This window comes from Nyctereutes procyonoides, unplaced genomic scaffold (genome assembly GCF_905146905.1).
Source record: "Nyctereutes procyonoides isolate TBG_1078 unplaced genomic scaffold, NYPRO_anot_genome, whole genome shotgun sequence".
NCBI lineage: Eukaryota > Metazoa > Chordata > Mammalia > Carnivora > Canidae > Nyctereutes > Nyctereutes procyonoides.
Genome location: NW_026575044.1, coordinates 10,761,130 through 10,773,683, shown reverse-complemented (window position 1 = coordinate 10,773,683; position 12,554 = coordinate 10,761,130). Strand labels below are relative to the sequence as shown.

Here is a 12,554-nt window from a genome sequence, read left to right as displayed (position 1 = left end):
AATACCTTTAGAAACAATTAAAAGCTTAAAACAAAAACAATAAAACAGTTTTCCTCTAAGGAAGGTTATTAGCATTTGTGTGCTGATGTCAGGTTACTTGTAAGATGGCCGTGCTTCTATTGGTTGCAGACCCCCAGCCCAGTTTCACTAGTGGTTATCTGAAGAACAAACTCTGATTTGTGAAAGCAAGTATTCGAAAACCTCTGATCTAGAAGAAGACACTGAAGCCCAACAAAGGGAATATCTAGCCTGAGGTCACATTGCTAAATGGGTATCAGAGCAAAGACTACAGCTCAGAACTCTGGCATCAACCTAACTGGGAAAGTAATGTTATTAAAGGACACTTAACATCATCACTTCAGGAGAGTTATTAGGAAATGAAACAAAATTACTAATTTTAATACATGCTTAAATAAAATTTAATAAATTGATACAAAACATTCCTGGCATCAAAAGTAAATTAGCAAATTAAAGAATTGAAGCTCATAAAAACAGAGAAATCTAAACACATTCCTTGTGAATTTTTGTTCTCGGTATTTTCTATTCTATAGAACCTTGTTACTCTTAGTGTCCTTTCCAGACAAGTAGCATTAGCATCCTCTGGGACCTTGTTAGAAATGCAGTATCCCAAGCCCCATCCCAGACCTAAATGAATCTGATCTGTATTTAACAAGATCCCCAAGTTTTACATATTCAAGTGTGGGAACAGATGCATAAAGTACTGCACATTGTTGAGTTCAATGCTTTCAATAAATGAAGTAGTGATTATAATACATTAGGCCTACTGAAAAGAGCATTTCATGTGTATAGATAAGTCCTGTGGTCAAAAAGTCACTAAACTGCATTAGTGTGTCATATACTAACTGGTGCTACATTGCTTAAATCAAATAATTTACTGATATTCAGTGCCCTAAACTCATAGATTTAGTAAGAGTTTATTTATTGTAGGTATTTTGAAAGTCTAGATACATTTATGGATACCACAGTTGTTTTTTTTTAACAATTTTCAAAAATATCTGCAAAGTTGCATTTAACTAGTTTTCATTTTGTCTTAAAAGTATGATTTTAATGGTCTAACTTAATAAATGTTTCACTTGAAGAATGTTTCACTAAAAGATCATTGATGCTTACTCTTAAAGATAACAGAGTATGTAGTCATACTCAGAAGTTTTTATTTTATCATTTTCTCAAATTTTGGCATTTCGTGTTGGAATTTTTCTGCCTATACTAACTTCTTCGAAACATTTTAAGTGCTATTTTTCTTGAAGTTTTTAACACTGTAAAAACTTAACTTCAACAATTTGTTATTTCTAACAATATGGAGTCAAAATTTAGTAAGTGACGTGGCTAACTTCAATCCCATTTTATGGTTAAGGGCATTCTCCCTCTGAGAATGCCCACCTCCTTTCTTTTTTTTAAAAAAAATTTATTTTTTATTGGTGTTCAATTTGCCAACATATAGAATAACACCCAGTGCTCATCCCGTAAAGTGCCCACCTCAGTGCCTGTCACCCAGTCACTCCCACCCCCCACCCACCTCCCCTTCCACCACCCCTAGTTCATTTCCCAGAGTTAGGAGTTCTGTCTCCTTTTCTGGTATTTCCCACTCATTTTTTCTCCTTTTCCCTTTATTCCCTTTCACTATTTTTTTATATTCCCCAAATGAATGAGACCATATAATGTTTGTCCTTCTCCGATTGACTTATTTCACTCAGCATAATACCCTCCAGTTCAGTTCCATCCACGTCAAAGCAAATGGCCTACCTCCTTTCTGCACTCCGAAGAGCTCTTCCCCAGTTATGTTAAAGTTTTTTGCAAATTATTGAGTCATTTGCTTATCTCAGCTGCTTTTTGTTAGAAACAAAACTTTCTGAAATCAGTGTTTCATAAAATTGCATTACATAAAAGTTTACAGCAAAATGATTCCATGAGACCACTTTGACAGCCTTCAAGGATGGTTGTCTTTTTTCAGTTTAGGTTAAATTCTAGTTTTATCCCAGCCATTTTGCTTTGGCTGCTTTGCAATGGTGTTGTTAAGTATATAATATGAATCTTATGTCACATTTTCATGTTTCACATAGAAAGGCTGAAGACAAACTCACTTGATTATTTATAAAATCTTCCAATATGAAGAGAAGTGGAACACTTGTATTTGATATACACAGAACTTTGTATTCCCTAAAGATAAAAATCCCAAATCAAGGAAAGTCCAGAATGCACTAAACTTCGCCAACCACTCTAAAATGGCTAAGGTACGGGAATGTTTACTTTCACTATAACAAACAGTGAATGGTTCAAAACTTTGTGAGAAATCCTCCAAGACTATCAAAAAATATCTCATGCAACATGATGAACCATGCCATTTAGACAAATAATTTAAAAACAGTTTTAGTGAATAGAAGAAGCAGTACTAGCAAAGGGGGTTATTAGCTCATCCCAACAAAATGGTTCTTAACTCACTGCTGCTAATACAATCATCAGATTCAATCTCTTAGTAATAAGGATTTAATAATGGATCAACACACAGTAAATAAATTTTCTTTGCACTGTGTAGTGTTTAAGAAAAATATAAAATAGAGTCTCTGCTTTGAAGGAGATGACCAACTCAGGAAGACAAGAGTAACACTCTTCAAATGATAAATGAAGCAGAAAATCAAATGTACACTGTGTGGCAGGTTATGGCAGCTCAGGGAATCACTCAGAGTGGAGTGTAGGTGTGCTCAGGGGAGTAGAACCACCAAAGCACCTCACCCTGATGCACAAGGACACAGTGTCACAGCTTCTCCCTTATGCTCCTACTCCTAAAATAATCCATAACTCTTCTGAAATGTGAGGAGATCTGACTTTGAATCACAATGGGGGAAAATAGGTTCCTCTATTTTCGACCTCCTCCCTCCATTCACTATCTTTCTCCTTTACTTACATGATATAGGGAAGTGTGTGTGCAAGAGAGACAACCAGACAGGGAGAGAGAGAAAGAGAGCTTAGTGTTGAAGAGACAGGACGTGGAGGCACAAACCACTCATCTCAAGGCAACAAAAGAAAGGGAGTTAAGAAGTACATTACAGGTTATGAGAATTATTTTATTTAGGAAGAAACTATTTTCTCATGGAAAAATATTAAATGAGAGTATGAATTTTTATTTTTATCAGCAGATGGTCAACAAGTATGTATTGACTGACTGTTGGATGACACAAGGAAACTCTGTCTTACCCTCCTGGGAATTTAGAGTGGGATGAGGAAAGCAGATTTTAAAAAGAAATTGTAAGTAATTATAAACTTACTAAGTTTTCCAGGAGTTTAAATATTTATAAAACATTGCCATAGGGAAGAAAAAGATAGAAAGACACTGATGATGCATATTTGTTCACACAAAGATCCTGCTTAAGAAGTAGCTAGAGGAACATCATTTAGAAGGTGATTTGGACACTTTTCCTTTACAGCCACGACTATAGTTAGGGCCACTCATCAGGCAGGTCCCTAGGGAGCCTGTGCTCTATCTCTAGCTCTTACATCAACTGTTTAAGGCAGCGTGGGTGTAATAATGAATGAGACACAGATAATAATCACCCTCAGCCTTATCACTATGCCTTTGGTACCTACTATAATTTTTGGTACAGAGTAGCAACTCCATAAAGAGGTTTATGGATTGAATTAAGAATGAATGAATGTTGCTGGTGGGAATGTAAATGGAAAACAGTATGGCAATTCCTAAAAACATTAAACACAGAATTTCCATATAAATTCAGGAATGCCACTTCTTGCTATATGCCCCAAAGAAGAGAAAGCAAGGACCTGAACAAATACAGGTACCCTCAGCATTATTTACAATAAACACAAGGGAGAAGCAGTCCCAGCACCCATAAGCAGATGAATGAATAAACAAAATGGAGTATTTATACATACACAGTAGGATGCTGTTATTAAGGAAGGTCATTCTGACACCTGCTACAACATGGATGAATTTTGAATAGACTACGCTAAGTGACATAAGCCAGCCACAAAAGCATAGATATTTTATGACAGTACGTACATGAGGTTCCTAGAGCTGTCAAATTCAGAGGAACAGAAAAGAGAATGGGATTGCCAGGGGCTGTGGGTGGAATGGGGAGCTGGCATCTGATGGGTGGAGAGTTTCCAAGTGGGAAAATGACAGGCCATGGAAACAGCAGGTGATGGCTGTACAGCATATGAATGTGTTTAATGCCACTGATCTGTTACTTAAAAGTGGTTAAAATGCTAATTTTTATGTTACTTACATTTTACCTCAATAAAAAAAAGCGTTTAAAAAAGAAAAGGGTTTAAAAATGAACGGATGATACTGGAGAGATGGAATGGAATCATGGTGCAGAGAATAGCACCCGACCAAGAAAAGAGAGGCTGAGAAAGAAGAATACTAAAAAGAAGATTTCCCTTTCCCTCAATGTTGTTTTCACTGGTTCTGTCCCAGTCCCAGGAGAGGCTGAAACACACAGAGTGAAGAGCAGTCATGTAAGCGTGAGCTCAGGGAGAAGGCAGGAGTAAAGAAGGAAATCCCAAGTGCCAGGAGTTCAATGGTAACCAATCTCCCCATTAGGAGGACTCTGGGCACTGCTGATTCGTACATAAGGGAAGAGTGAGGAGCTGCCTGTAGAGACACAACGTAGGAAGACGCCTCAGGATGCAGTCAGAGGTTTCCAAGAGCAAAGTTTCACTTAGTCACTCACTCATCCACAAATACCAACTTGGTTTTTTTTTTTTTTTAACATGTCAAGCAGTCTGCCACACACTCAGACACATCAGTGATGAAAAGGGTCAAAGTTTCTACTTTCAAGAAGCTTAGTCTAGCAGTGAGGTGATGGAAGTAAAGCAACATTCAAATAAAAAAGTCAGTGGTAAAATATATCACAGAGGAGTGTGAATGTGCCAGGTAAAGAGTGTTCCCAGCAAACAAGCAAAAATGAATAAACGAAGAAGGAAGGGAGGAAGCAAAAGGGCATGGAGAAAGAAACGAGATAAAACAACACAAAATATGTGAAAACCCTGAAGGTGAGCGAGCAGACTAAGAGTCCTTCACTATGGCGGCATAGCTGCTGGGCAATAGTAACAAGACTTGAAGCTGGAGAGGCAAATATGCTCAATAACGAAGGGCCTTGGAAAGAACATAGAAATTGTGAGGATCCTTGGAAGACATTTGAGCATGTGTGCTGAAGCTGTGAAGTGACCAGATTTACACTTGAAGAGCTTACTCTACGGACTTCTGCTTCCAGAAAGATGGAATAGATGCACTTCCCCTCTTCCCATTAAATTCAACTAAAACTCCTGGATATTAACATAAAACAAACATAAGAAAACTGAAATTTGGGGAGAAAAAAGATGACCGACAAGGACAAGGGAATGTGACACAGTGGTGTCGGGAATGTGGACCAACATGGTGGGATGTTCCCTGGGTTTTCTTTCTGATTTCTATTTCCCAGACGCAGAGCTACAGACACCAGAAAGCCAGGAATGCCAACAAGCCCCAACAAAAGCCTACTCTTTCTACCCAAAGGACCAGGAAAAGAGCAAACCGCTAAGACAGAACACTTTCAGTAGACAGAACCATTCTACTCAGGTTAAATAGCACAGAGATAACTTGCCCCAGGAACACTTCTGTCAGCAAAGGACATGTGACATATTTCCAATCACATAAGGCTGGAACAAAGTGCCCCAACACGCTGTGCAGGTATCCAGAAGAGGACTGGTAAAGGGCCAGGATTTTCAACTCCACCAGTTGGTAACAAGACTGTCCCACATGTAGGGTCAGTGGAGACCATGTGACCAACTAGCATGTCCACCCCCACCAACAGTAATGAGGTTCTCCACCGTCCCCACCCTGGGGTGGTGTCAGAAGAAGTGAGAACTTCTACCACTGCCTAGGGGTACTAAGGCCATGCCTACCACAGTGTCAGTAGAAACCAGATGGGGGCCTAGAACACCCCATTCCTTCCAGGAATAATGAGGAGACCTTCTTAGATGTGAAGGGAGGTCAAGTGGCAATACTGAGCTTTTTTTTACCTCAACCTGGCAATCCACCACTGCTGGAGGGGTGTCAAGGAGAAGCAAACTAAAAATGGAAGGTTTAAACAAAATCCAGAATCACTAATTGAAAATCACTCATCCTATCAGGAACCAGGAAAATTTCAACTTGAATGAGATTAGAAAATCAACGGATGCTGACACTAAAATAGTAGAGATGCTAGAAATATATGACAAGGGGTGCCTGGGTGGTTCAGTCAGTTAAGCCTCCAACTCTTGATTTTGGCTCAGGTCATGATCTCAGGGTCTGAGACTGAGCCCCATGTCCAGCTCTGATGAGTGTGGAGCCTGCTTGAGATTCTCCTTCTCCCTCTGCCCCTCCCCCTGCTCACCTGCCCTCTCTCTCTAAAGCAAATAAACAAAATCTCAAAAAAGAAAACAAGAAATATCTGACATTAAAAAGTTATGATAAAAATGCTTCACTGAGCAGTTATGAATGTATCTGAAAGAAATTAACAAACAGAAGAGCCAAGTAAAGATATAGGAAGTCTCAGCAAAGAAACAAAGTTTACAAAAAAAAAAAAAAAAACAGAAATTTTAGAAATAAATAAGACAAAAATCTGGGTAGATGTATTCAACAGTACAAAGGAGGGATCAGAGGAATCAGTGAAATGGAAGGTAAGACAGTAGAAACTGGCCAATCTGAACAGCAGAGAAATAATGGAATGAAAACAAAAATGAACCAAGATTTGTGAGACCCAAGATTTGTGGGTTGATAACAAAAGATCTAACATCCATATCTTCAGAGTCCCAGAAAGAAAAGAGAAAGTAGGCAGGTCTGAAAAAGTACTCAAAGAAGTTAGGTCTAAAAACATCCCAAATTTAGCAAGGCACATGAACGTACAGATTTCAGAAGAACAAATCCCAAACTGAATAAACCCAAAAAAATCCATGCAAAAACACACCATTACACATCAGAAAACTATAAAAGGAGAAGAACCTTGCAAGCAACCAGAGAAAAACAATACTTTAGATAAAAGAAAAAATACTCAGAATGACAGTGAATTTCTCCTCAAAGACCAGGGAGTCCTAAGAAAGTGGTACAGTATTTTTCAGATGCTAAAACAAAATAACTATTAATCCAACACGCTATGCAAAAATATTCTTTAGTAATAAAGAAAAAATTAAGACATTCTCAGATGAATAAAAGCTAAGAGAATTTGCTGATAGCAGGGGTATCTTTAAAAAAATGGCTTAAGGAAATTATCTAAACAGAAAATAAATAACAGAACAAGTAGCTCAGCAAAATATCAGAAAGCAAGCAAGTGAGGATGGTATATAAAAATATGGGTAAATCCACAGGGATTTTTTTTCCTCCTCTTAAGTTCTCTAAATTATATCTCACAGTTGCAGGAAATAGTATAACCTTGTCTGATGTGCTTCTAAAACATATAAAGAAAAAATACTTGGGATCCCTGAGTGGCTCAGCGGGTTTAATGCCTGCCTTCACAGCCCGGGGCATGATCCTGGAGTCCCAGGATTGAGTCCCATGTCGGGCTCCCTGCATGGAGCCTGCTTCTCCCTCTGCCTGTGTCTCTGCCTCTCTTGCTCTCTCTCTCTCTCTCTCTCTCTCTGTGTGTGTGTGTCTCATGAATAAATAAATAAAATCTTCAAAAAAAATACTTAAAGCAATTATGCAATAAATAGGGAGCAATTGGTATCAACATACATTGGTATCTGCTCGTTATAACTAAGGTATTTTGTGTTAGCCTCATGATAACCAAAAAGCCAACAACTATAGTAGCTATACAACAGATAAAGAGAAGGGAATCAAAGCTTAATACTACAGAAAATCACCAATTTACAAATGAAGTCAATAAAGGAGGAAACTGAAAAACTCATAAAAATGTAGAGATTGAACAGAACACTCCCTGAATGGATCACAAAAAGAAATTAAAAGGGGAATTAAAAAATATTTTTAACAAACAAAAGTGGACACACTATAAACCAAAACTTATGGAATATGGCAAAAGCAGTTCTAAAAAAAAGTTCATGGTAATAAACACCTACATTAAAAAATGAAAGATCTCAAACACCTAACTGTATATATCAAGCAGCTAGAAAAACAACAAACTAAAACTAAGTTAGCAGAAGAAAGGAATTAACAATGATCAGAGCAGCAGTAAATGAAATAAACACCAGGAAAACAAAAGAAAAGATTAATGAAACTAAAAGATTGTTTTGTGAACAGTCAAAATTGGCAAAATTTCGGCTAGACTAAAAAAAAGAGAAGACTCATATAAAGAAAATCAGAAATGAAAGAGAAAACATTTAAATGGGCATCACAGAAATACAAAGATCCTAAGAGACTACTATGAACAATTATATGCCAGCAAACTGGGTAACCCAGAAGAAACTGATAAATCTACAGAAACAGAACCAAGTATGACCAAATTAGAATTAAAAAATCTGAACAAACCAATAATGAGTAAGAATGATGAAAGGAAAACCCAGGACCTGATGGTTTTATTGGTGAATTCTACCAAACATTTTAAGAAGAATGTTCTTCTCAAACTCTTCTAAAAAATGGAGGAGGAGTGAATACTTTCAAAGTCACTTTATAAGGCCAGCATTACAATGATACCACAGCCAGACAAGGGGTACCAACTGCAAAAATCAATAAGTGGGGCTTCATCAAACTTACTTCTGAACAGCAATGGAAACCATCAACAAAATAAGGCAACCAACAGAAGGGAAAAAATAATTGCAAATCATATATCTGACAAAAAATCCAATTTAAAAAATGGGCAAAGGATCTGAGTGGACATTTTTTCCAGAGAAGACATATAGATGGCCAACAGATACATGAAAAGATATTAACATCATAAATTACCAGGGAAATGAAAATCAAAACCACAGTCAGAGATCACCTTGCACCTGTCAGAATGGCTGTCACTCTAAAAACAAGAAATAACAAGCTCTGGCAAGGATATACATAAAAATGAATATTTGTGCACTTGTGCACTGTTGGAAATGTAAGTTGATGCAGCCACTTTGGAAAACAGAAAGGGGGCTCCTCTGAATATTAAAAAATAGAACCACCATAGGATCCAGCAATTCCACTTCTGAGTATTTATCCAAAGAAAACAAAAACAGTGAATTGAAAAGATGTTTGGTACAGCATCATTCACAATAGTAAAGACACAGAAGCAATCTAACTAAATGTCCACGGACAGAGAAATGGATAAAAAAAAATGTGGGGCATATGTACAGTGATATATTACTGAGTCATTGAAATGAATACCTTGCTAATTGCAACAACCTTGAGAGATTATGCTAATTGAAGTAAGTCAAAGAAAGACAAATACTGTATGATCTCACTTATATGTGGAATCTGAACTCAGAGAACAGATTGGTGGTTGCAAAGGCAGCAGGAACAGGGTGAGTTAAGGAGGAATGGTGATCAACAGGTACAAACTTCCTTAAATAATAAGTAAGTCTTGGAAATGTGATGTACAGCACAAGGACTATAGTTAATACTACCGTACTATACATTTACAAGTTGTTAAGATAGTAGCTCTTAAAAATTTCTAATCACAAGAAAACAATTCTGTAACTATATGTACTGATGGATGTTACGTGGACTTCCTGTGGTGATCATTTCACAATACAAATATTGAATCATTATATGTACACCTAAAACTCATATAATGTTGTATGTCAATTATATCTCAATAAGCAGACAAAAAACCAAAATAACAAAAACAAAGGCAAAAGAAAGAAAGAAAGAAAGAAAGAAAGAAAGAAAGAAAGAAAGAAAAGAAAGAAAGCCAAAGACCAACATCTTTCACACATGCAGATGCAAAAATTCTTCACAAAATACTAGGAATAAAATTTAGTAATATATAAAAATAAACACCATGACCAGTGATGTGTATATTCCAGGGATACAAGTTTGGTTCAGTATTTCAAAATCAATCAATCTAATCCATCATATTAACAGGCTTACTAAAGAAAAAAAAAACCACATATTCACATCAATAAATGCAGAAAAATATTTGACACATTTCAACACCATTTGTGATAAAAACCCTGAGAGATATAGGAATATATGGGAACTTCTTACTTGGTAAAGAGCATCAATTAAAAAAAAAAAAAAAACCCTAGCTAACATTACCCTGAATGCTTTCCCCCCCTAAGAAAGCCAGGATGTCTGTTATCAGTTCTCTTCCTCAACATATGTTGCAAGTTCTAGCCAGTGCAATAAAAGGAAATAAAAAGCATAGAGATCAAACAGGCAAAAATACAACTGTTCCTGTTTGCAGATGCATGAAGATCAGCCCAGAAAATCCTAAGGAATCAATTAAAATAAAATAAAAACCCTCTTAGAGCTTAAAAAAAAAAAAAAAAAAACCTTAGAGCTAGTAAGAAAGATGGGCCTATGAGTAAATCATCTCAATCCATACTACCTCTTTGAAGATAAATCACTGACAGTCCCAGCTGGTCTACACCTTCTTCAGTGTCCAATAATTCTAATACATTCGTTGCTATTGATGCTTTAGTGTTGATAGCAAAGCAAAGGATTCTGCTTATCATTTTCCTAATCTATCTTAATTTTGGGAAGATAAAGCTACAGAAATTTGATAAATGGATCTCTCTTAGGAAGGGAGCCACTTAAAAAAAATAGAACAGCATAAATTACCAAATTCAAGAGCTCCATGTATAATCAAGCAAAGTATTAACATGGCATTTTAAACAGTCCTTTTTATAAAAGATACTCTATCAGATTCTTTCTTCTCCATCACTTATTTTGGTCTTAAAATGGTATTTCTGGAGGCCTAACTATCCTAGCTAAACTAGTACCTTTTCCTGTCTCTCTTCTTATACTCTGGTAAGGTGCCTTGCTTCTAAACCCTGCAAAAGGCTCCTATTACACTGAAAGAAAAAGCCAAGAACCTTTAACAGTCAGGCTCCCCAGACCTTTACTTCTCTAGTCTCACCTCCTCCACTCTCCCTTGCTTGCTCCTGCTCCAGCCATATTGCCTGTCCTCTGGTTCTAACTGCACTCATGAGGCACATTCTGACTCCAGGGCCTTTGCACGGGCTAGCTCTTCTGCCTGGAACATGTTTCCCATTTAAATGCATGGCTAAGCTCTCATCTTCTTCAAGGTTTTGTTCACATGTCACTTCCTCCATGAGGCTTACACCCAGACTACCCTACTGAAAATTATAGAATTCCTCATCTTCTACATCTGACCCATTCTCCTTATTCTGCTCTATTTTTAAGTATTTCCCACCTTCTAACATACTGTATCATGTACAAAGTTATACCGTTCCTGTTCTATGTCTGTTGTGAGGCTTCCACTTCAGCAAAAACAAAGATTTTTGTCATTTTGTTTGGTACCAAATTCCAAGAGCCTAAAACAACACCTGGCACACAGTAGATGCTCAAAAAATACTTGTTGAATGAGCAGAATAAGTGCATGAATGGATTTAACAGGCATATCAACAGTTGCCCAAATTAATTTTAATTTTTTTTTTATGATAGTCACAGAGAGAGAGAGAGAGAGAGAGAGAGAGAGAGGCAGAGACACAGGCAGAGGGAGAAGCAGGCTCCATGCACCGGGAGCCCGACGTGGGACTCGATCCCGGATCTCCAGGATCGCGCCCTGGGCCAAAGGCAGGCGCCAAACCGCTGCGCCACCCAGGGATCCCATTTTTAATTAAATCTCATCAATATGCTGAAAGTAACTATTACAGAGAAAATAAATTTTCACATGCCTTGATGTCAGCATACATGTAGTTCCCTTATCTACACTGTCCTTCCTCACTCCTTACACTCCTTCCCCTATTCATATATATGCTATGCCAGCAAAATCCCAACTAAATGTCACAAACTAATAGGTCTTCCAAAACATCATCTTTGTTAACTTAAACCATGGTTAGGTGCCCCTCCTAAGTACTCTCCATGTACCTATGCTTCTTTTTCTTACAGCTTTTTCATAGTTTGCAAAAACTATTTTTTCTCCAGATCAAAACATGAGCTCATTGAAAGCAGAAACTTTTTTTTTTTTTCAAAGAGAGAGACAGCACTCATGTGCAAGGGTGGAAGGCAAGAGGGAGAGGGAGAGAGAGGATCTTATGTAGGTTCCACGTCCAGCACAGAGACCAATGCAGAGCTTAATCTTATGACCTGAGCTGAAATAAAGAGTTGGATGCTCAACTGACTGAGCCCTGATAGGCACCTCAGGCAGAAACCATTCTTACTTGCTCTTCCCTCAGTGCCACAGAACTCCCATCACATAATACATGACAGGTACCCAATAAATGTTTTGTGTCAATAAAACATTTTTTGAAAAACCTACTCAACTGAATTAATAGTGAATCACAGAAATTTACCTCTTATTTGTTTCCTTAGGTTTTCAATTTCTTCTTTCAAGGTTTTTATTTCTAAATCTTTGCTTGCTGTTAGTGGGCCATCAGCAGTTGAATACTGTAGAGCTTGGACAGTCTGTGTTGACTCTTCAAAAAGAGGAGAACAGAAGAAAAAATGAGAA

The 12,554-nt window shown here is 37.4% G+C and overlaps 1 protein-coding gene across 10 annotated transcripts in view; it reads right to left on the bottom strand.

The window, feature by feature from the left end:
- Nucleotides 1-12,554, bottom strand: part of CDC42BPA (CDC42 binding protein kinase alpha) — a 327,675-nt gene that overhangs the window by 139,632 nt on the left and 175,489 nt on the right. For all 10 annotated transcript variants that reach the window (XM_055323638.1, XM_055323632.1, XM_055323630.1 and 7 more), the window contains exon 11: nt 12,397-12,519. In XM_055323638.1, coding sequence (XP_055179613.1) covers nt 12,397-12,519 — 123 coding nt within the window. The remainder of the gene's footprint in view (nt 1-12,396; nt 12,520-12,554) is intronic.